This window comes from Rhinatrema bivittatum, chromosome 8 (assembly GCF_901001135.1).
Source record: "Rhinatrema bivittatum chromosome 8, aRhiBiv1.1, whole genome shotgun sequence".
In the NCBI taxonomy this organism is placed as follows: Eukaryota; Metazoa; Chordata; class Amphibia; order Gymnophiona; family Rhinatrematidae; genus Rhinatrema; species Rhinatrema bivittatum.
The window spans coordinates 188,570,618-188,596,261 of record NC_042622.1 but is presented as its reverse complement, the minus strand read 5'-3'; the positions used below and the strand labels follow the sequence as shown (position 1 = coordinate 188,596,261).

General features: G+C 49.7%; 1 protein-coding gene across 1 annotated transcript in view; it reads right to left on the bottom strand.

Moving 5' to 3' along the window:
- The window catches only part of LOC115096908 (dynein beta chain, flagellar outer arm-like), a 630,228-nt gene that overhangs the window by 451,729 nt on the left and 152,855 nt on the right, over window positions 1-25,644 (bottom strand). The window contains 1 exon segment of the mRNA XM_029612190.1: window positions 10,430-10,634. Within this exon segment, the coding sequence (XP_029468050.1) occupies window positions 10,430-10,634 (205 nt within the window).

Sequence of the window (25,644 nt, the reverse complement as noted above, 5' to 3'; positions counted from 1 at the left end):
CTCTGAAAGTCTCCTCCTGTGTTCTGAGTCTTCAGATTCCTCATTGCCTTGCCTAGTTCTGACTCTGGAGGATCCGAGGGGTTCCCACTACCCTGAGCTAAGTGACTTTCTGAACTTCTCCCACTCTTCTTGTCGTCCGCGACCAGCCTCCTGGCTGTGTAGGGCGCGTGGGAGACAGTGTGGTCCGCAACCAGCCCATTGGGTCCGCCCGTTTACAGTAGGCTGTGTAGGGTGCCTGAGGGTCCAGCTCATCCCTCTTGTGCCTGTCTTCGTCCTGAACTCCACTGTGCCTTGCTCCAAGTTCCAAGACCTTGCTTTGTCTGCTTCAGTCCTGTGCCTTCCTGACCTCCGTCCAGCCTGCTGCCTCTGCTGCTTCCTGCGGCAGGTCCGAAAGAGCTGGGAACGGTCTGAGGACAGTTCAGAGACCACCATAATGTTGTGGTCTCCCGGGGCGTGTAGGTCGGCGGAGTGGCCAAGACTTGGACGGTCTTCACCACCACAAGGGCACACCTCACTTCTCTTTCACCTAGAGAGCCCTGGTATGCCAAGCCTCGAGTGCTTGCTCGAGACTGACGCTAGCCATAACACAGCATAAGTGAAGGAGTGAATAAAATTAATATTACGGGCCTGACACTGACTGCAGACTGGTCCAATCACTGGCACATGTCAGTGAAAAGACCAATCCTCTTTCAGAAGGCTGTCCTGAAAGGGGATTGGTCCTTTTCACTGACAAATGTTAATGAAAAGGATGAACTGGGTACAGCCCTGCCCAGGGTGAGGAGGGAGCTCTGGCCACACTGTTGTGAGCGCCCAGCCACTTCTCCCGGGCACCCGATGCAGAGTGCTAGGGACGCACAAATTATCCATTGCGCATCCCTTTTAGCCCAGCAGCTCATTTGGGCATTGCATCGGGCACCTAGGAGAGGAGGATGTGCGTGCATTGAGAAACATGTGCCCAGTTTGGACACACATTTTTTCGTGCTTTATGTTGCATCAGCCTGTTTCTACATTGTCCTATCTCCACAGAGGTTTTTCTTTTTATTTACTAATGTCCTGCTTTCACAGTGTCCTGTTTTCACGCAGCCTGTTTCTGTTTGCTAATGCATTGTTCACGCTTTATTCTGCATACGTTCTTGCTGCCGTTATACTGCAAGTTCACAACCTCTGCTGCATTCAGTGCAGCTGGCTCTGAAGTGTTAACCTCTAACTTGGAAGCAGAGGATTCTGGGTGTTTTTCCTTGTGTTTTTGAGTCAACTCTCATCAGCTCTGGCCAGGCCTGTGTGCATCAGCAACTAATTGTTAGGATCGACCGGGTCCCCTCACCTGTGCCGGTCGGAGGCCTGGCTCAGCTCTCTCCGTCGCCGCTCCCCACCACAGACTCCACCCACGGCCTGCTCTCACAGCTCCCCGCCACAGACTCCACCCACGGCCTGCTCTCACAGCACCCCGCCACAGACTCCACCCACGGCCTGCTCTCACAGCACCCCGCCACAGACTCCACCCACGGCCTGCTCTCACAGCACCCCGCCACAGACTCCACCCACGGCCTGCTCTCACAGCACCCCGCCACAGACTCCACCCACGGCCTGCTCTCACAGCACCCCGCCACAGACTCCACCCACGGCCTGCTCTCACAGCACCCCGCCACAGACTCCACCCACGGCCTGCTCTCACAGCACCCCGCCACAGACTCCACCCACGGCCTGCTCTCACAGCTCCCCGCCACAGACTCCACCCACGGCCTGCTCTCACAGCACCCCGCCACAGACTCCACCCACGGCCTGCTCTCACAGCACCCCGCCACAGACTCCACCCTCGGCCTGCTCTCACAGCACCCCGCCACAGACTCCAGCACCTCATGGTCGCCCAGTCACAGGCTAGGCAGGTATTTAAAACCCGGCCTTTCTGCTTCCACTTCTCCTCAGCAAAGGGTCCTCCTCTTCAGAGAGTGTGAGTTGTCTGCGTTCCTGATCCCAGTGTTCCTGACTCTGCCTTGTTCTTGATTCCTGGTTCCAGTGGCCCTGTTCCTTGTCTCCGGTTCCCGCCTTGCTCCTCGTCCCTTTGGATTGGTTTCTCAGTTCCGATTCCTTGCCTGGTATTCGACCCTGCTTGATTTCCACCTGCCCCGACTCTGGTCTGGCCTTCCGACTCTTCTGGCAGCCGCCTGCCTTGACCCCTGGATTCATCCGACGCTGCCTCAGTCCACGTCCTCTGGTTCCACGCCTGGGGAGACCCGCGCCTAAGTCCTGCCGGCCCCAGTACCCAAGGGTTCAACCCCTGGAGGTATCAACAATCTCATCTTGGCCTAAGGGTCCACTTTTCCAACACTAATCTGGCCCAGCCCTTCAGAATAATCCTCAGTTTACCTGTCTCTATTTCTATGGCCCAGACTGTGCGGGTTGCTATCTCCAGTTTATGCACAGCAAGGCTATTTATTTGTTTTATCTGCTATTAAAGTTTGGAGTTGAAGTAGCGGCCTTTGAGTAAAGACCGAGTTAAGCTGTCTGTTCAAGTTGCACATAGGAAACGTAGCAGAGACAGAATAAATATCCATGGGGAAAATGCTTAGTAAATCAGACCCTTAGCTTGTAAACCCTGTGGAGACAGGGAAATACCTACTATACCTGATTTCTTACTCACTGCATCTTGGGTTTGGAAAATCAAGTATTCAAATCCAAATTGCAAAGTCCAAGCTATCAAACCTGAGACTTAAATTCTATTTAACAAAGCAAAATTAATTTTCTTTCTAACTGATAGCATAAAATCTAATAAAGAGACTTAAAAAAAACTAGATGAGGCTTGGCAGGTTTAGAATGATCATTTTACTAACCACTTTGATTACTTCAAAATAACACACAATCAGGCCAATACAGTATTTATTTTTATATTCCACTTTTCACACTGCTTCAAAGTGGATTACATTCAGGTACTGTAGGTATTTCTCTATCCCCAGAGGGTTTACAATCTAACAGCTCGATACTGTAAGGTGCGGTTGGAGATTAACTCGCTGTGGGCGCACAATTGGGACGCGTAAGGCGATCCTGCGATACAGTCTCCAGTTTCACGCGTCCTTAGCGCTTCTTGAAACCGACCCGTAACCTTTCCCGCACGCAGCATGTAAATGATATGTAAATGAACGAATTAGCTATTTAATGAACGAATTAGCTATTCCCTCCGATACAGTGACGCGCGCTCCGACTATCGCTTTTTTTCCCTGCCGATTTGCCACGCATTTAACCTGTTAGTTTACCGCCTACCCCTACCCCTGCGATAGAGGCAGGAGTAAGGGTAAGCGGCAAACTTTCCCCCAGCCCCCGCTCACCTGCCCTGACCGCGTCCATGGGTGCCAGTCTCCGGGGTAGCCCCAGTCCTCTCCCTCCTCCCGAAGCAAAAAAAAAAGCGAAAAAAAAAATCCAATGCGGCCCCACTTCGGCAGCCCCACTTTGGCAGCCCCCCTTCGGCGGAGACGGCAGTGTAAAGCGAGACGGACCACGGCGGACCTTCGGCGGAGACGGCACTGTAAAGCGAGACAGACCGCGGCGCAAGGAGATGAGGAGAGAGAAGACGCAACTTACTCCAGCCAGCCCTCCTCCGGACAGCGGCTCCTCTGCCTCCCAGCTCCCGGCGAAGATAGACGCCCGAATGGGTAGGCCCCTCGTGCAATTTGAGCTCAAGGCGTGACGTCACGACGTTTGGCGTCACGGCATGCGACGTCATGCCTTGAGGTCAAATTGCACGAGGGGCCTACCCGTTCGGGCGTCTATCTTCGCCGGCAGCTGGGAGGCAGAGGAGCCGCTGTCCGGAGGAGGGCTGGCTGGAGTAAGTTGCGTCTTCTCTCTCCTCCTCTCCTTGCGCCACGGTCTGTCTCGCCGAAGGTCCATCTCGCTTTACACTGCCGTCTCCGCCGTAGGGGGGCTGCCGAAGGGGAGCTGCCGAAGTGGGGGCTGGCTGGAGGGGGGCTGCCGTAGGGGGGCTGCCGAAGGGGAGCTGCCGAAGTGGGGGCTGGCTGGAGTAAGTTGCGTCTTCTCTCCTCCTCTCCTTGCGTCTTCTCTCCTCCTCTCCTTGCGCCGCAGCCCCCCCCCTCCGGACATCGGCGACGACCGCGGCTCCTGCTCCAGCCTCCAGCTGTCAGACAGACGCATCGCACGTGGGAAAGCGGCCCCTATGCGTGCAATTGGCTGCTCAAGACGTGACGTCACGACGTTTGGCGTCACGGCATGTGACGTCACGTCTTGAGCAGCCAATTGCACGCATAGGGGCCGCTTTCCCACGTGCGATGCGTCTGTCTGACAGCTGGAGGCTGGAGCCGCGGTCGTCGCCGATATCCAGAAGGGGGGGGGCTGTAAAAGTAAGTCGCTTCGTCGATTTAAACTGCCCCCCCCTCCTCCCGGAGCAAGGCTGCTTTTCGCGCCCTGCTTCGGGAGAAGAGGAGAAGGGACTAGCAGGCCCGAGCCTAGGATTGCCCGTCTCTCCCCTCGCTCTCTTGCTACTTTTTCGGTTTTGTTTTTTTTGCTTTGGGAGGAGGGGACAAGACTGGGGCTGCACCGGAGACTGGACGCGGCCAGGGCAGGTGAGCGGGGGCTGGGGGAAAGTTTGCCGAGCATCGGAGAACATAACTGTCCACTTCCTGGTACCTGTCATTTGAAATGACATTTGAAATGACAGATACCAGCGTGGCCATGAAGCGTTAGGCCCGCGCACCCAGGATACTGTATAGGCGCTCTATACAGTAAAATGGGTTGCGCGGGCCTAACCTTCGCCTAACGCGGCATGCATTTTGAAGAGAGTATTGAGCGGTAGGTGAAGAGAACTGTGCGTGCGGAGAACAAGGGTGTGCCTGGCACTGCCGCACTCTTTCTAACGTGGCATAACTGTATCGACCTGAAAGTTTGTACCTGAGGCAATGGAGGATAAAGTGACTTGCCCAAGGTCACAAAGAGCGACAGCAGGACTCAAACCCTGGTCTCCTGGTTCATAGCCTGCTGCTCTAACCATTAGGCTACTCCTCCACTCTCTGACCAGGCCATTCTCCTGGGCACACGATTCAGTATCGGCCCGTATGCAAATGAGAGCCCACAGTAAAAGGAGGCGCTAGGGACACTAGCGCGTCCCTAGCGCCTCCTTTTTGGCAGAAGCGGTGGCTGTCAGTGGGTTTGACAGCCGATGCTCAATTTTACCGGTGTCCGTTCCCGAACCAGCTGACGACCACAGGTTCGGAAAACGGATGCCGGCAAAATTGAGCGTCCGTCTTCCAACCCGTGGGCCGTGGGCAGATTTTTAATTTTTAATTTTTTTTTTATTTTTGGGGCCTCCGACTTAGTATCGCTAAATTAACGCCTGCCTTTGGCAGGCATTAATTTCTGAAAGTAAAATGTGCAGCTTGGCTGCACATTTTATTTTCTGTATCGGGCGGGAATGACTAATAAGCCCATCAACATGCATTTGCAAGTTGCGGGCGCTATTCGTTTCAGGGGGGGGTTGGCCGCGCGTTTTCCACGCGTTATTACCCCTTACTGTATAAGGGGTAAAAATAGCGCATCGAAAACGCGCGGCCAAACGGGGACTAACAGTGCGCTCAGCCTGAGCGCACTTTACTGCATCGGCCCGATTCTCAGAAACAAAAGATAAATACCTAGATTGACAGACTCACCCCCCCCCCCCCCCTCCCCAAGCAACTCTCCTTAGAAAAGTCTTCCAAAAGAGTATGTGAAGGTTGCTTTAGCCCTGGTAGTAAATTAGGAGGCAGCAATAAAGCCATTTGACAGCAGTTTTGGCCAATTACTCTTATCTCTCCTGCTAGTCATCAAAGTGAATGAGTTGCATTTTCAGAGACTTACATATTCCCCTAATGGACCCCTTGCACTGCTCTTTTTTAATTTTTTTTTCCTAAAGTTGTTAAACTGATGTCTTTTGGCAGATTTTTTTATGCTAAAAAGAAAATATGAGCATGAGGTAATAAATCCTGAATAGCTGGCCTGGAATATCTATATCATGGCGGGTAGAATCTGGTGGAGGCTGGGGTTTGATTTACTGCTCACTTCAGTGACACTTCATTTCCCCGGATAAAAAACATGCAGACAAAAAGCAGGTATTATACAGGATATTTATATTCACATCATATGGAAGGTTTTCATTTTTTTTGAATGACTGCAATAGTTCATTTCTGAGAATTATTAGAATTACACTATATATGTGTGTGTGTATATATATATATATATATATATATATATATATATACACACACACACACACACTTAATTTAATAGTGCTGCTTAAGTCTCTGCAGCTCTCCCTAGATGGTGATGGCCAGGCGGCCAACAACCCTTTGCCAGACCCAAGGTAGGAGGGGTGACTTCGTAGAGATGCACTCTCAGAGTTAATGATTGTAGAGGCCACCACGGTAGCAGCAACCCCGGGTCTCAGTGCACCATCTCCATTACAGAATCAAGCCCAGCTGGCCCCTGTCAGAGGGGGGAGTCCCAAACCGGATCCCCTTACAAAGTATCATGGAGCACTTATATTCATTATTAGCTCGGAAGTCTGAATTAAAAGTGCTCTTAGGTTTTTATGACTGTTCCTCAGAGCTTAGATCCTCATTAGGAACTCAAGTTGCTAGGATATTAAATATTCAAACTAATCAATCAGGGCCTATTTGAGCCGGGCTTGGCTCTCCACCTCCCAACTCTCAGGTATTCTGGGATGCTGCAGTTCTGAATTTTGTCCCGATAAAGCCCAGCAGGCTAAGGGATGGGGAATTTGAAAACTAGGACTGGCTTAGCATGTTCCTGATGGACTGGCATGCATGGAGAATTATGCACATGAGGTACTTGCGAGACCACTGGCAAACAGAGCAAAGCATCTTACATCCACTGTTCCTTATCTGAGAACTCCCCCACAATAAATTCACCAGAAAAGCATCTATAATCCAAGAATTCTCAAGTGCTCAATAAACAGTTCCATTCTGTTAGCCAGAAAAATGATCTGTTGTTCAAAAATTCTCAAGAATTTACATTATCCATAAATAACAACCATAGTCCCAAACCTTTTAGGATATAAGATACACTATTATACAAAATAATTTAAGGATAATATGATGAGAGCAGCTAAAATACAGTAAGGTCACTCCTATATGAGTTGCGACCGTCGCTGCCCGACATCTCCCCTCCGCCCTCCTTACCTCTTTGGTGACTCCCTCCTGGGTTGATGGAAGTTTGGCTGCCGCGGCGTCATCTTGCCGGCGTCCCCAGACCGGCTAGACGCTGCCTTCCGCCATGTTCTCCAGACGCCTAAGCGCACGCTGCGCGGCCCCGACTCAAGTACCAGCAGTGGCGCGCGAACCTCAGGGACGTCCCCCCTGAGATGACGAAATCATCTTCGGATATTTAAAGGTCTTTCATTTCGCTAACTAATCGAGTTAGCAAAGGGTTTCCTACCTAGCTGCCTCCAGGTATCGCTGCGGATGGGATTCGCTCTCCGCATACCTTGCTACTCTGCCTCCTCGGACTTTACCAGGGGTACCCGCTCCTCGGGGGCCTCGCTCTCTCTTTTACTTTTCAGATCACAGTCTGGAACCGGTACTCGCTCCTCGAGGGCCCACGTTCCCGGACCTGCTACTTCTGCCAGGAAGTCACCGCTGCCTACAACACCCAGTGAGTTACCATCTCTCTCTCAGAGCTTTCCCTGGAACCAGGTACTCGCTCCTCGAGGGCCTACTTCATTCCAGCTCCTGGGCTATTCTAAGAGACTACAGTGTGAGTGTTACCATCAAGGTTCTGTTACTGAACTCTGCATACTCTGCCTATTCACTATCTCGGTTTCTCTACAGCTCAGCCTCCAGGGATCGCTGTTCCAGTGCCTGAGGGACTACAGCCCAGCCGGGCTCTTCCAGCTCACTACTGCCACCTCTGGTGGTTCTCAAGAACTGTTTAATAAAAGAACTAGAGTGTGTATGTGTGTGTGTGTGTGTGTCTCCCAATTCTGAGCCTGACCGGTCCCTCTCGGGGATCTTCCCCCGTGGGCATGTCATCTGCCACCGGCCCAAGGATCCACCCACAACCATCACGAATACTAACAATATGTGAATAAAAAACACCTAGTCTTGGTTTATAAGGGCTTCAACCGTGGATTTCAAAACACATTGGGGCTGATGTAATAAGGTGCGCTGAAGCTGCCGTGGGTTTGTGCGCGGATGTACGCACATTTTCCCATGCAAAGCCCTATATAGGGATGTAATAAGGGTTTTGTGCAGAGGTAAAAAGTGCGTACGAATGCGCTTACGGACCAGTGGTTTTTACTGCACAAATGCATGCTAACGGGATGCAAAGGAGGCGATTAGCTAATCATAGGCAATGCAGGGAGCCGCGCTAATGCTAGTGCGTTTTTTTCTAATGCGGGTTTTTTACCACCATGGTCAGGGCACAAGTTAAGTGTCAGCACCGACTTGGGGAGCCTATGTCGGTGTCCGAGCATCCTGAAAACCACCTAGCTGAGCGCCTATCTCGACGTCTGAGTGGCCAACTTAGCTAGTGCTTTTCTGGGCATCGAAACGGCCAGCTTAGGTAGGTGCTTCCCTAAGCACTTTTCTCAACGTCTGAGTGGCCAGATTTGTGACCAGCTCAGCGCCTAGCTCAGCGCTCGAGGGGCCAGATATACGGCCAGAAAAGTGCCTAGCTCAGCTGAGTGGCAAAATTAGCTAGGCGCCTTTCTGGGTGCCCGATTGTATAGATTTTTCTGCCACGAACAGAGCACGAGTGGCCTGATAAGCACCTAGCTGAGCGCCCATCTCAGCTTCAGAGTGGCCAGCTTAGCAAAGCGCTTTTCACGGTGTCCGAGGTTGGCGCTTCCCTGGGTGAGCAGATGCATGGCCAGAAGAGCAGCAAGATTGTTGTGAATTAGCATCCATGAAAATATTTGCCATGTTTTCTGCAGCACAGTTATAGGAAAAATTAATACTTTCCAGGGTCATACTTTCATTTAATAGGGAGACCCATTCGCTCGTTCGGATTTATGCATGGATTATCGGCACGGGTTTTGAGCTCAGATGCGGCCGCTTATTACATAGGCCCTTACCACACTTAGGTATGCGCATTTTTCTGTATGTGCGAAGATTTCTGCGTGCAAATCATTTGCATAATTTGTTTTTTACAGCCCGCGGAAGTAGCAGCTTCAGCCGCGAGCAGTGATCAAAACCTGCACTCATAACGAGGGCCTGTTTTGCTGCAGGTCTTATTATATCAGCCCCTTTGAGTTCAATATTCAGACTTATCCGGCTAACTAGATGGGATGATCAGTTGTGCAGCCATACTGCTGAATATACCCAGATAAGTTTAAAGCTAGCCAGATAAAATATCCGGTTCAATAGGAGGTCTAAAGTTAGCCGGATAAGTTTGAATATTGCTACTTTCGCCTCATTTTTATCCAGATAGATTTTAGCCAGATAATCAAGCTTATCAAGCTAGATTTGGATACCAGCACTTCTATACTCAAGAAATGGTATGTTGCAGATGCAAAGCTGTCAAATTATCCAAATTTCTAGAGAGAGGGCTTTGCACAGGCCTGCTCTTTTCAACATGCATCAGAATGAAATCTGGAATGTGCAGTCCTTGCTTCCATCATAAAAACCAGTACTAAAAATGGGGCTTTCCAAACCAGTCCTGATGATCCCACAGCCACCTGGCTTTCAGCGCACCCACCAAGAATACGTAAAAGACAAAGTCTGCATAGACCAGGACTCCATTACATGCAAATTTATCTCATGCACATTCATAAAGGATATCCTGACAACATGGCTGGCTTTCAGTCACTACAACAGATTTGGGAGCCCTGTACTACAGCAGGATGCTGGGTTCAATTGGCTTTGGTCTGTCCCACCATGACATTTCTTATGATCTTATGTAGCAACATTGAATGGACTTTTCTTTTAGCACTTTCAAGTGATCCAGACAGGCCACTGTCAAAAACAGGATGTTGGGGGTCAATGGACTTTAGTCCAATCTGAATAAAGCTAAAAAGAGTAAACAGAGAAAAAACGGGTAGGTTTGATATTTTCCATATTCTAGAAAGTACTACTGCTGGAGGGTACAAAACCTGCCATCACCACCTGCATTCCCCCTTCTATAAAAGAAATCTTGATATAAGCTCTCAGTGCTTCAGTCCAAGTAAACAAGCTCCAGCAGAGTGAGAGAGGGAAGACTTACAGAGCTCTTGTAAAAGCCAGCTCTAAGTGGTCTTCCAATTTCCATTCAGAAAGGCAGATCTTGAGTAGCCCCCACAGCTCTGACTAGGTTTCCCCCAGCCCCTCTTCTCATTATTTCCATGCTGCTCGCCGGCAGTAAATGGCCAGGCCCCCCCGCAGGAGTCGCTAGAGCTCCTCCGATCATGAGAGAGAAAAGGAGGCGGACAGTAAAACGGAACGCTAAGTGGACGTACTTCTCCTGTCGCCTGCAGCTTCCTCCTTGGAGAGCTTCGCGCTGATTGCTACCCGCCGGGCCCCTGCGCTATGAATCTCTCTCCTCTTCTGCACGCCTGCCTGATTGTGTCCCAGAGCCATACGCACGTGATGCTGCAAAGCGACTTTAATTCCATCTACGAGCTGTGGAAGCCAACTCTCTATGGGTCCTTTACACTCCAAAGGCTGAAATAAAAAACACAGATAAATGAATGATCCAGACACTTTTTTTTTTTCAAGAGCCTCATGTAAAAATGTCACTCTTAGTATTTTAACAGCATTGTACATGAGCTTTCAAGATCATACCTTTTTTTTTTCTCCATAACAAAAAAGGCCCTACAGGATTTCAAAAAAACATGTGCTCAACAGCCTCTCTGAATGACTCTTGTTAGCCACAATAAAAGGTAATGCAGCTTGCAGATAATCCAGTTTACTCCCAAGGCCAATACAGCTACTAGAAGGCTGCATTAGCATTTCAAAAGATCCCATTCAATTTGAACTTTATTTTTTATCCTTCTAAAAAGGGCCTTTTAACCTAGATCACTGAAAGTCGGCAAGATCAAAATGCATACCTCTGGCTCTTAAGCATTACTAAGAAAATTATACCTATAAAACCTCTCCAGCCTTTAATTTTATGTTTTTCAGTTGGTGAGGGGGAAAATCACTCACATTTTCTTTGCAAGAAATCAAACAAAAAAAACAAAACAAAACTCCATTATTGTATAGCTGGTGTTCTGTGCCATTTCACTATAAATCTTCTCATGACATGATAATCTGGTACTCCAAAGGCCCCCCTGTGTGCAGTCCCCTAAATGCCAGGGGACTGCACACAGTATACAAACTGGTAGCTTCACAATTTCAGCAAACAGAGCTATCACAGGAAGATTTTGTTTCTTTTGCCCAAAGTTTCCATTTATCACCTGCAGGAGAATATTAATGACAATGAAAGGTGCAAATGAATTACTAAGGTGATCAGACAGTTACAGGTCGTAAGTAATAGCCTGAGCCAGTCCTGGGTCTACCCCATTGCATTTTATGGACTTAGTAATTCTAATTACTCATTAAATGTGGAAGCATAAATCCATATATGCACTGGGCTAAAAACTGGGACTAACTAAGCATCAAGCCCAGCATCCTGTTTCCGACAGTGGCCAATCCAGCTCACAAGTAAGTACTTTGCAGATCTTAAAGAACTGATCCATTTCTTGTTACTCGCTCCTAGGGAAAAGTGGTGGCTTTCCGAAATCTACCCAGCTAATAATGTTTTATGGACTCTTCCTCCAGGAAATTGTTCAAATCCCTTGCAAACCCACCTATGCTAGATGCCTTGACCACATCCTCTGGCAACAAATTTCAAAGTTTGATTGTGCATGGAGTGAAAAAATACTTTCTTCAATTTGGTTTTAAATCTGCTACCTATTAGTTTCATGCAGCATTCCCTAGTCTTAAGTATTATTTCAAAGGCTCGCCCAAATCCTCTCGGCTCCACATCACAGGAAAGGCTGCTGCTGCCAATGCCACAACAGCCAAACCCTCCTCAGCACTCTCTAAATCCTATCCTGTGATAAGGTCTGCTATCTTCACACCAGACAGGAAAGTTACCAAGTGATCGCCACACCCACCGATCACCCAGCTGCATTCATTGCTAATGATGGAATTGCCAACTACAATGGCAGTCCTAAAGCCTTGTAAAGGCACACCCTTACTGCAAGAGGATAATCCATAATCTAGAGGGAAGGTTCTAGCCAGATAATTTTTCTATTTCCCAGCGTGTAGACAGATGGACTCAGGACCAGTGGGTATTGTGCTCTTCCGCTAGCAGATGGGCGACGGAGTCAGATTTCAAAGCTGACGTCACTCTAGATATAGCCCTGCAGTAACCTCAGCTCTTCAGTATCTCTCTATCTCCTAGCAGATGCAGACATTATCCCACACACTAGAATAGTGTTGAGAATTACAGCAAAGAAGAAACAAAATGTACTTAAAGAAGATTGAGCCCCGCTTTTCTGCGGTGATACCTAAGGGTCCTTGCCCCAGTCGAGAATCCTGAGGTGATCTCCGATATCCCTCAGAGGTGTGCCTTGGTCCGGTAGCCGGTTCCCGGCATGGACCTAGCCCCCAGTGTGGCTGAAAGGCAGAGGGTGCAGAACCGAGCACGGCGGTGAAGGTAATTCCCTCTCTCCCCGCAGCTGGAGACCGTCCGACACACGATCGGTAAGCGCCGAGACCAGGTAAGAAAAATCTTTACATTCAGGTCTCCAGAGCTTGGATTGCCGTACTGAATTCTTCCGGCGAGGTTAAAAGGGAGCACCGATCGGGTTGAGCAGCCTTGGTTGGGCTAGGCCCCGATCCAGTGCAAGGGTCCACACACGTAGAGACCCTCAAGGGCGCCATCTTATGCATGGGGGTCATCGGCACCATCTTCCCCTCTCGACCAGCGGTACGCGCGGGGCAGGCCGGGTGGCCGATGAACCTAACTTGCACGCGTCCAATACAGACGCACATAGTTGCGTGCACAGCTACGTGCACAACTGAGACGAGCACACAACTGAGCACACCCATGTGCATAACTACAAGCACACAGCAATTACAACTAACGCGTGCAAACACATAGAGACAATGGCACCAGCACCCAAGAAGGCACTCTCTTTGCACAGCCTGCCACATAAGAGCCACGCAGCCTGAATTGGAGTCCTGCCTGTGTCAACATTGCGAAGAAGCCCATGGGGAACCAAAGACTGGTCCCTCGCTGTCGGGAGATGGTTCCGGAACTACCGACGATAGCTCCCCGGATATATGAATCTCCAAGATGGCATCCCCACAGGAGGACACCTCTGAGACTCCTACTCCGACTCCCCCTGGGATTAACATGGACTCAGGGTCCTTCTCCTGGTTGGAATTTTTCCAAGGCCTGCAAGCCTTTGTTCAGGCGCAATCAGCCCCAGCCGCGCCTCAGGCTCAACCTCTGCTGAAAGCACAAGATCCTCCCTGTCCTGCTCGGATGCCTCGAGACAAGCCTCACCTAACCAAGAACTTTCCTGACCGGAACCCAGACACCTCAAATGATGACGGTGACTCCCTGGAAGAAGGAGAAATCCCTCCAGGAATGGAACCATACCAAACCATGCTTTGCTTCTTCCACAAGGACGAATTACCAGTCCTTGTTTCCCAGACTCTGAAGACGCTGGGTATTCCAGACACGGATCCTATGGTGGAACCAAAGGAGAACCCCATCTTGGTGTCCCTTTGTAAGGCCTCATGCTACTTTCCAATGATGGAAGCCATCCAGGAACTGATTGACCTGGAGTGGGATGCTCCGGAGGCCAGCTGCAAAGGGGGCCAGGCCTTGGAGGCTCTATACCCTCTAGAACCAGCGACCAAGGAAGTCCTGCGTTTCCCGAAAGTGGACGCTATGGTCTGTGCAGTCTCAAAGCGAACAACGATTCCCGCTGAGGGAGGGGCTGCATTGAAGGATACTCAGGACAGACAATTGGAATCCATCCTTAAGCAGGCCTTCGATGCAACAGCAATGACACTGCAGATTGCTTCCTGCTGCGCACTGATGGCACGTTCCTGCTTGCTCCTCTTGAGAGAGGCAAATAACTCCGGAACGAATACCGGTGAGACGATGGACCTGCAGCAGCCTTCCTGACGGATGGAAGCTCAGACCTGGTGCACACCTCAGTCAGGGGCATTGCCTTGGTAGTGGCAGCCAGAAGACAACTATGGCTACGGAATTGGTCTGCGGACGCGACATCTAAAGCGAATCTCACAAGAATGCCCTTTAAAGGATCTCTCTTGTTCGGAAGCGAATTGGAGAAGTTAGCCAGCAAATGGGGCGAATCCACAGTGCCTCGGCTACCAGAAGATAGGAGTAAAAGAGCTCAGCGTCCCTCCCCCAGAAGAACCAAGGTCAGAGGCTCGCAGTGCTTTAGACCCTACAGGAACCCACAATTCCAGGCACCTCATCCCTCTGGAAGGTCCCAGCCCTTTTGGAACCGACAGACCAAGAGGGGCGCAGGCCCGGGGGCAGGCTCCAGCCGTGCTCCACAATGAGAATGGGCTGACCCATCCACAGGAAGAGGAGATAGGGGGTCGACTTGCCCTCTTCTACCAAAGATGGGTCGAGATAATGTCGGACAAATGGGTACTAAACATCATTCGAGAAGGTTACTCTCTGGCGTTCCGCAGCATCCTTCGAGACAAATTTATGTCACCCTGCCACTCCCATTCCAAGAGACTGGCATTAGAAACCACCCTAACAAGACTACTCAACCTGAAGGCAATATCGCCAGTTCCCACACCCCAACAAAATACGGGGCGCTATTCCATCTATTTTATCGTTCCCAAGAAGGAAGGATCATTCCGGCCCATCTTGGATCTCAAGAACATCAACCATCATCTGTGGGTACTACACTTCCACATGGAAACTCTTCACTCCGTAATAATGGCAGTACAACTGGGAGAGTTCTTAACCTCCCTGGACCTCTCTGAAGCCTACCTTCACATCCCAGTCCATCAGGATTACCAGTGCTTCCTGCGCTTTGTGATACTGGGTCACCATTACCAGTTCAGAGTGCTACCATTCGGCCTAGCAACTGCCCCCAGAATCTTCACCAAAATCATAGTGGTCGTGGCGGTAACACTGAGGAAGGAAAGGATCTTGGTACACCCTTACCTGGACAACTGGCTGATCAGGGCAGTCTTCGGAAGAGAGCCGGCAGATGACCAGCAGAGTCAAGAGTCTACTGCAGGAACTCGGTTGGGTCATGAACACGGGCAAGAGCAGTCTGCAGCCCTCTCAATCTCTAGAGTACCTGGGGGCCCGTTTCAACACCAAACAGAACAAAGTCTTCCTCCCTCCCCCGAGGAGAAGGAAACTGATGGAACAATTATGACTATTGATAACCAATGCATGCCCCAAGGTATGGGACTATCTTCAAGTCCTCAGCCTCATGACATCAACCCTGGAGGTCGTCCCGTGGCCAAGAGCCCATATGCAACCACTCCAGCGCTCCTCACTGTCATGATGGAGCCCACTGTCCCAGAACTACTCAATTCGCCTCCTGGAACATAAACCGTCTGGAAGCTCGAGCAGTCAGACTAATGTCTCTGCGATTCAACCTCAGACTTCAAGGCAAAGCGATTCGAATAATGTCGGACAACGGTTGCTTACATCAACCACCAGGGAGGAACCAGGAGCCAGCAGGTGTCTCTGGAGATAGACCCTCTCATGGCATGGGTGGAGATAAACCTACAAGGGATCTCAGCCTCCCACATCACAGGAAAAGACAACGTCTCAGCAGACTTCCTCAGCAAAGAGAGCCTGGACTCGGGAGAATGGATGCTGTTGACCACAGCCTTCCAACTGATAGTAAATCGCTGGGCCCTCCCAGCCATGGATCTACTGGCCACCTGTCTCAGTGCCCAAGTCCCCAGGTTCTTCAGCCACAGACAAGAGCTACACTCCCAAGGGATCGACGCTCTCTTCCAGACTTGGTGTTACGACTATGGCTGCTGTGCAGCCACCTCACCACCAGAGGTCCCTCATGAGCATGCTCTCCTGGCTGGCCCAGTCCATCCTATCTATCTGCTCTATGTTCTGGACTTCCTTTATAACCCTCCCCAGCCAATTCCTCAGTGCTTTGGCATCGAGCTCGCTTGGGCTCCCTGTTCTAGCCTCCTGCGTATCTCTGTGTTGCCTTCTGGCATTCTGTCTTACCCTGCTGCCTTCGGGCTCTGTGGCCTACCTTCCCTGCCTTTGGACATTGTGTCACGCCTCCTTGATTGCTGCCCTCGGGCTTTTGTGTTTTATGTTCAGTGTTAGTGCTGTCTGGTTAGTCTGTCTATTCATTGTCAGTCTTGCCTCCCCGGGTTCCCTCAGTCCAGTCACACATACCTACAGTCAGTCTCACACTTACCTCCACGTTATCCTGAGTCCATCCTTACCTGCACTCGGCTCCAGTATCTGACCACGTTTACCTGCACTCACTTCCACACATACATCCATGCTGCTCCAGATTATCGAGCTCACCCTTACCTCCATGCACCTATCAGAGATTCCTCCAGCCTGCATCAGACTTCCTCCCGCCAACTCCCAGCTCCATAGGCACCCTTCCAGCCAGTACTCAGCTCCACAGTACTCAGCTCCAGCCAGCACCCAGCCCTACACACTCCTACCTGCACCAGATTCCTCTCCAGCCAGTATCAGAGGCTCTCCTGCAACTCCTGGTTCTCTCCATCCGGAGTCACTCCTTCAGGTGGTGTTCACTACACCTGACCAATGCCCAATTGTAACTCTTGGCCAGAGGAAGACTTATGGTACTCCTTCCCCCCATGGCCACTACTGGGCAAGGTCATCCGCAAGATAGAACATCACAGGGGATTAGTTCTACTAGTGGCCCCGGATTGGCCAAGACGACCATAGTACGCAGACATGCAAAGACTCCTTGCGGGGAACCCCCTGTGCCTACCTCCACACACGGACCTTCTCCGGCAAGGTCTGATTCTCCACAAAGATCCGTCTCGATTCTCTCTTACTGTCTGGCCCTTGAGAGGACTCGCCTGAAGAAGCGTGGTTACTCAAAGACCGTGATTGACACCCTGGTCCGAGAGCGCAAGTTCTCCACATCCCTGTCATACATACGGATCTGGAGAGTATTCGAAGCCTGGTGCAAAGAACGCAGAATACTCCCGCGGACAATTAAAATTCCCATGATTCTGGAGTTCTTACAGGACTGTATGAAGAAGGTGTTGTCACTCAACTCCCTCAAGATCCAAGCAGCTGCACTGTCCTGCTTCAGAGCTGAAGTGGACGGTATCCGGCTATCAACCCATTCGGATTTGTCCCACTTCCTGAAAGGGGTTAAACAACTCCGACCACCCCTAAAGTGGCCAGTGCTTCTATGGAATCTCAATCTAGTATTAGACTTCCTAGCTGGGGCTTCCTTCAGACCAACACACGGTCTGCCACTACGCTTCTTAACATTGAAGACGGTATTCCTGGTAGCAATATGTTCAGCTCATCACATCTCTGAACTACAGGCACTATCCTGTCGGGAACTGTTCCTTAGGTTCACACCTGGAACCATACAGCTGCACACTGTCCCCTCCTTCCTACTGAAAGTGGTTTCCGGTTTCACTTGAACCAAACCATCTCACTATCATCTCCAGATGAACATAAGGACTCGGAAGACTCACACCTTCTTCGCCATCTAAATGTCGGCAGACTCCTAGTGCGGTACCTGGAAAGATTGGAACCGGTGCGAAAACGGATCACTTGTTCGTTCTTCACAGCAGGAAGAAACGAGGAAAAGCGGCCTCGCGGGCGACCATAGCCCACTGGATCAAGGAAGTAATCAAGGCAACCTACATAGAGGCAGGAAAGCCCTTACCACTACAGGTTAAGGCTCATTCGATGAGGGCACAGGCAGTTTCTTGGGCAGAAACCAAGCTACTGTTGCCCGCTGAGATCTGTCAGGCGGCAACGTGGTCCTCCATATACACCTTCTCCAGGTTCTACCACCTGGATGTTCAAGCCCGAGAAGATACAGCCTTCACAAGGGCAGTACTGAGTGGGACACGGGCACCCTCCCGCCCTGTCCGGAAGTAGCTTTTGTACATTCCACTGGTCTTGAGTCCATCTGGCTACACGCTAGGAAATGGAGAAATTACTTGTCTGATATTTTTGTTTTCCTTAGTGTAGACAGATGGACTCAGCATCCTGCCCACAGCTGCCCCAGAAAAAGAGAACCTCTGATAACAAACCTCGAGACTAAGCAAAGCAGAAGTTGCTTACCTGTAACAGGTGTTCTCACAGGACAGCAGGATGTTAGTCCTCACATATGGGTGACATCACAGGATGGAGCCCAATCACGGAACACTTTTGTCAAAGTTTCTAGAACTTTGACTGGCACCTACTGGGCATGCCCAGCATGGCACTAAACCTGCAGCCAGCAGGGGTCCCCCTTCAGTCTTGTTTAAAGCTACAGGAAGCGCCAAAAAAAAATAAAATAAGAAAACATAACGAACCCAACACCGCGAGGTGGCGGGCGGGTTTCGTGAGGACTACCATCCTGCTGTCCTGTGAGAACACCTGTTTCAGGTAAGCAACTTCTGCTTTCTCACAGGACAAGCAGGATGGTAGTCCTCACATATGGGTGAGTACCAAGCTGAGGATGTCCGAGAAATGCACCAAATGTACCCAAGATGTGCAATAGGCACAAGGACTGGGGTGGAATTTGGTAGAGGGCATCCTGAACCCTAACGGGCAGGCAGAAGTTTGTTGGTACATCAAGTTGCAAAAAGGTTGCACAAGACAGACTGGTCGAAAATGGAATCTTGTCTTCCAGCCTTGTCTAAGCAATAATGGACTGTAAAGGTATGGAGAGAACTCCAGGTAGCAGCCCTACAAATATCAAGAAGCAGCACCGAGCGTAGGTGCGCTACTGAAGTTGCCATGACCCTGTCAGAGTGTGCTTTAACACGGTCTTGAAGTGGAATGTCTGCTTGCTGATAGCAAAAGGATATGCAGTCCGCTAACCAGGAGGAGAGAGTCTGCTTACCCACAGGCTGTCCCAATTTGGTGGAATGGAAAGAAACAAACAATTGAGTACTTTTCCTGTGGGTAGCTGTACGGTCTAGATAGAATGCTAGAGCTCGTTTACAGTCAAGGGTATGCAAGCCTGTTCTCCTGGATTAGAATGGGGCCTGGGAAAGAAGGTTGGTAGTATAATGGATTGATTAATGTGAAACTCCGATACTACCTTAGGCAAAAACTTAGGGTGAGTGCGGAGTTCTACCCGGTCATTTAGAAGTTTAGTGTAAGGCGGATAGGTAACTAGGGCCTGTAACTCACTAACTCTGCGAGCGGAAGTGATTGCTAGAAGAAAAATCACTTTCCATGTAAAATACCGAAGATCACAGGATTGGAGAGGCTCAAATGATGGTTTCATGAGCCGACCCAAAACCAGGTTGAGGTCCCAAGAAGGGGCCAGAGGGCGTAGTGGAGGTTTGAGGTGGAGAAAGCCCTTCAAAAAGCGTGTCACAAGGGGTTGTACAGAAATGGGTACATTTCCAACACCTTTATGGAAGGTAGCTACCACACTGACATGCATCCTGATGGAAGAAGTTTTTAGACCTGACTCTGGTAAGTACCAGAGATAGTCTAGAAACTTCGTGGCGGAACAGGTAAAAGGATCAAGTGACAGTGAGGAACACCATGACGTAAACCTGTTCCATTTGTAAAAATAAGATTTTCTCGTGGAAGACTTCCGTGAAGCAATCAGGACATGGGAAACTGGCTCTGAAAGGTTGAGTGGCTGAAGAATTAGCCTTTCAACATCCAGGCAGTCAGGGACAAGGCCTGAAGATTGGGGTGTCGAAGGCACCCATCGTTCTGGGTGATCAGAAGCGGGTCCTTCCCCAGGGGAATGTGTCTGCGAATGGATAGGTCCTGAAGAATCGGAAAACACTTGGCGTGGCCAGTGAGGGGCTATCAGGATCATGATTCCCTTGTCCTGACATAGCTTCACGAGAGTCTTTGAGAAAAGTGGAAGTGGCAGGAATGCAAATAGGAGACCATGGCCCATGAGAGGGAGAATGTGTCTCTTAGTTGTGAGTGTTGGCTGCGAGTGAGAGAGTAAAAGTTCTCTACTTTGCAGTTTTGAGGTGATGCAAAGAGGTCTATGTGAGGATAATGCCAACGTTGGAATATTGAGTTTGCTACTGTGGGATTGAGAGACCACTCTTGCAGCTGAATGGTGCGACTCAGCTTGTCTGCCAACACATTGTCCACTCCCAGCAAGTAGGTGGCCCTGAGGTACATCGAGTGGGAAAAGGCCTCCGCCCATATCTGTGCCACTTCCTGACACAGGAGGTAGGAGCCCGTTCCTACCTGCTTGTTGATGTACCACATGGCCACCTGCTGTATCAGGATGAACTGGTTGGACAAGCGATCCCGAAACACCCTGAGAGCATATCTGATTGCTCTTAGCTCCAAGAAATTTATTTGGTGTTTGGCTTCCTCTGCAGACCAAGTTCCTTGGGTTTGCAAATTGGCAACATGTGCTCCCCAACCGAGGTTGGAAGCATGGGTGGTAAAAGTGATTTGGGGCCTGGAAGGGCAGGCCTTGGAGGAGATTGATCTGATTTTTCCACCAAGCTAGAGACTGATGAAGTGGGTCGGTAATGTGGACAATGGTTGATAGTGGTTGAACAGACTGAATCCATTGTGACCTTAGAGTCCACTCCATGACTCTCATAGCCAAGCGGGCCATTGGGGTAACATGTACCGAGGACGCCATGTGTCCTAGCAGAATGAGAACATGGAGTGCAGTTGAGCGATGTTGAGACTGTAGCTGGTGTGCGAGAGAAATGAGAGCGAGAGCTCGTTGTCGAGGCAGAAATGCCTTTGCTTTCAAGGTGTCCAAGTCTGCCCCTATGAATGATAAAGTTTGAGATGGGACTAAGCAGGATTTCGCGTAGTTGACGAGAAATCCTAGCAAAATCAGAGTGTGTAAAGTAAGACATAGGGACAACAGAGCAGCTTGCTGAGTGGGACCCTGATCAACCAATCATCGAGATAGGGGTAGACGTGGACACCTTGAGTCCTGAGGAATGCTACTACTACTATGAGGCACTTGGTGAAGACTCGTGGAGCAGATGCCAGGCTAATTGGAAGCACTCGGTATTGATAGTGCTGTGGGCCTACCAGGAATCACAGAAATTTGCAATGAGACGGAGTTATTCCGATATGTGTGTAAGCGTCCTGGAGGTCTAGAGAACAGAGCCAGTCTTCTCTTTGCAGAAGAGGAAGGAGGGAACCCAAGGTTACCATCTTAAACCTTTCTCGTTGTAGGTACCTGTTGAGGGCATGCAGGTCCAGAATTGGACGAACGCCACCCGACGTTTTGGGGATTAGAAAGTACTGGGAATAGAACCCGAGGCCCTGTTGGGAGTAGGGCACTGGTTTGATTGCTCTGGATTGAAGGAGGAGGGAGACTTCCTGATCCAGGAGTAATGAATGGTCTGATGTTCCCCCCATCAGCCGAGGTGGGGAATCTGGTGGGTCGGAGAGAAAGTTCAGGTGATACCTTTGAGAGATTATGGCTAGGACCCAATGGTCCGAGGTAATCGTGAGCCATATGTTGTTGAAATAATACAATCGACCTCCCACTGATACTTGTGGCAGTGGAAGCTGGCTGCTGCTCTCTATGCAGGAGTCAAAAACCGGAAGCAGGGCCCGGCTGAGGAGATGCTTGTGGCTTTTGTTTACGAGGTTGTCTGGACTGGGCCTTTTGGAAAGGCCTCGTAGAGCGAGCTCTAGACGGTGGTGGATAGAACTTCTTTGGACGATAGAACGACTTTTTGGAGTCCTTCCCAAATGGTTGTTTGGTCGAATATTCAGAAGGCATCAGAGAGAGTTGGCGAAGGGTCTCATAATGCTCCTTGAGTTGTGCCACCGTTTGCTGGATCTGTTCAAACTGATTGTCTCCGATGTAAGGCAGATCGGACAATCTGTCCTGGACTTCAGGGTGCAAGTCTGAAGACTTAAGCCAGGCTCATCTTCTTGCAGAAATAGCAGCTGCAGAAACCCTGGAAGCGGTGTTGAAGATGTTATAAAAGGACCTTATTTCATATTTCCCCGCTTCAAAACCTTTGTGAGCTAGGGCTTGCAGCTGTTCCTGGAATTGCTGAGGGAGAGACTCCGCAAAGTCCTGTATTTGCTTGAATAGGACCCTGTTGTACTGGGTCATATAAAGCTGGTAAGATGCGACCGAGAGATAAGCATTAATCCCTGGAAGACATGCTGACCAATTGCATCCAGGAATTTCTGCTCCTTGCCTGGAGGGAAGGAAGAATGGGGCTTTGAGCGTCGTGCCCTCTTTTGGAAAGATTCCACCACCACAGATTGGTGATCCAGTTGAGGTTTTTGGAACCCTGGAGCTGACTGGACCAAGTATGTGGTATCTGCTTTCCGGTTGACTGGTGCTACTGAACCAGGGTGTTCCCAATTCTTCTTGAGAAGATCCAAAAGAACTTGATGGACAGGGATGGACGTGATTTCTTTGGGAGCATCCAGAAATTGTAACAGCTCCATCATTTGATGTCTATCGTTTTCTCAGTCTGTAATTGGAAGGGAACCAACTCAGACACTTCCTTCACAAAGTTGATGAAGGATAAGTCCTCTGGAGGAGAACGCTTCCTGCTTTCAGTAGGAGAGGGTGGTGATGGTAAATCATCGGTGTCTGGAGACAAATCGTCAGTCCAGGTGTCATAGGGATCAGCACCTGTCCCTCTAGGAACCTGAGAGGGACAGGACGAAGGTATTCCAGAAGCTCCTGGTTTAAGCTCTGAAGGCATCGAGGGAGCTACTGGAGGCACCAATGAAGGTATCAAGGGCATCGATGGACGGATCGGCGTCGCTGATGGCCGCACCGGCATCTATGGTTGAGGCATCAGCAGTACTTCCGAGGGAGGAAAACGGAACAGTGTTTCTCCTCCCGATGACAGAGCAAGTGGAGAAGGCACCGGTGCCATTGGTAATCTGGGGTCCATCGGTGGAAAAGTGGCTATAAGTGCTTCCATTCTCAAAAGCAGCGATGCGAGTGCTGCTGGAATGGGATCGGTTCTGCAATCGGTGCTGGGGTCGGCATCGGAGGAACCTGGAACCTTTGCATCGCCTTGTCGATGGCCTCCTGAACCATCCGGTCCAGCTCTTCATGGAGACCTGGCGCAACCAGCCCCGGCTCCGGAAGGAAAGAAGGAGGCAGAGGCGTAGCCGGAGAGACCAGTGTTAAAGGCGGAGTTGCAGCTCCCAATACCCGTCCAGATGCGGGTTGCCTCTGTGACCCAGTCTCAGAAAGGGTTGATGCCTTTTCTGGGTGGGGTTTCTTCAATGGTGGCTCGGACGATGGCGAGGTCGATGATTTCCCTTCATTGATGGTCTGAGGTTTTCGGTGTCTATGCCGATGCTTCTCTCTATGATCCCCTCGGTCCTGAGGGGGAGTAGAGGTAGTCAATGGCCAGGGGGTCATCGACGCCAGACGGACACCAGCTGGTGCCCGATGCTGGCGAGAGGTGGACGGCGTCGGTTCCGATGACGTCGAAGCAATAGACGGCGTCAGAGTTTGAGAACGTAAGAGAAGTTCCTTTTTCTCCATTCTGGCTTTGCGACCTTTTGGTGTCATTAAGGCAAATTTGGTGCAAGTCAGGACATCATGCTCACACCCGAAGCACATTACACAGACTTTATGGGGGTCTGTTATGGACATGGTGCGAGCGCAGTCAGGGCACTGATGGAACCCCGACGCCATGGCCTTTGAAAAATTGAGCTGCAGTGCGGTCGACGGCCAGTAGGCCAAGAGGGCCAAACTCGACGGGAATCGGGTAAAAAAAACTTACCGGAGTACCGCGGAAGCAAAAATTCCAGAGGGGGACCCCTGTGGGGTATGAAAGTTTGCAGTAATTCCATAAGGAAAATTCCTGTCAGGAATCTCTAAAAGCTCCTTAACCCTACTTAACGCTACTGCTGCACGGAAAAAAGAAGACTGAAGGGAGACCCCTGCTGGCTGCAGGTTTAGTGCCATACTGGGCATGCCCAGTAGGTGCCAGTCAAAGTTCTAGAAACTTTGACAAAAGTGTTCCGTGATTGGGCTCCATCCTGTGATGTCACCCATATGTGAGGACTACCATCCTGCTTGTCCTGTGAGAAATACGGGTAAGCCGCAGCCTGCCCCTAGTTCGACACCCACAATTTGTCCAGTGTCGGCGTTAATTGGTTGAGTGAACTGGCAATCTCCAGTTTGGAAATTAGTTGAACCAGTTCAAGTTTTAATCAAGCATAATCAAGTTATTTAAGCAAAAATATATCCACAATGGCTTTTCGAAGAGAATACTGAAGAGCTGAGGTTACTGCAGGGGTATATCTAGAGTGACGTCAGTTTGAAATCTGACTCGTCTCCCATCTGCTAGCAGAAGAGCACAATACCCACTGGTCCTGAGACCATCTGTCTACACTAAGAAAAACGAAAATATCAGGTAAATAATTTCTCCATTACACAGGGAGGGTAACTTTAAACAACCACAAGCATGCCTATATATGAAGCTATATGGATGCGCGTGCACATGTACTTTATGTTGTGTGTGCAAATGCGTGCACACTATATAAAATGTGTAAATCTACCCAACAATATGTTCCATATCAAAAAGTAGGCAGGATGTATTTTAAACACAGTGGCATAAGTTTTAACTTATCCAGTTAAATAGTAACTTATCTGACTAAGTAGTTCTGCTTGAGACTTATTCGGCTAAGTAAATTAAGCCGAATAAGCAAAAGAAAAGTGCTACTTAGCCAAATAAGTAAGACAAATGGATAACTAGCTTTTGAAGGCTTTGCCGCCACTTAGCCAGATAAATCAAAATGTATCCAGATAAGTGGTGGACATCTGGTATGCAGATGCTATGCACGCGTATTTGTGCCCCTAATTTTAATCATTTACACAAGAAAATGTAACTCTTTTTCCTTAGGACATTTTGGCTTCTCCACATTTTATAACATGCACATGTGAAACAAATTACCTGTTTTACCAATTAGTCCACCAATTTGTCCAGTCATCAAGACCCCCAGGTTCTTCAGCCTGCACCCCCCCCCAGCTTATCTTGACCCCTCACCCATCAGTATTTGTCTATAAAGAATTTTATTTTGACTTACACCTGACAGTTAGCAGGTGTAAATATGCTGGGCAACAGCTGTATGCCTAAGCGCATCACTTTCACAGGCTCTAATAACGTAGCACTTTATATGCATAAATGTTGGCCCCGCTCCAGAACACCCCGACCCTTAGCCCGCCCCTTTTTTATGCGAGCAAATTTATTCACCCACCATTATTTGCACGTGTATGTTTGAGGTTTATAAAATAGTTGCACGAATTTGCACTATTTGTCTGCACGTGCTCATTTTTACGTGCGCAACTCTTAAAAATTCACCTTCTAAATTTTATATTTCTGCTTGGGTGGGGCCTGCACAGAGCAGCAGTTGTTACTACCCTAGAAAAAAACAACTTTCTGGGCAGATTAGATGGACCATTTAGTCTTTATCTGCTGTCATTCACTATAGTACTATGATCACCGACTACCACAGCAAAATGATGCTCTTCTTCCAGGTGATCTTATGCCTCCAAAGCAGTACAGGGAT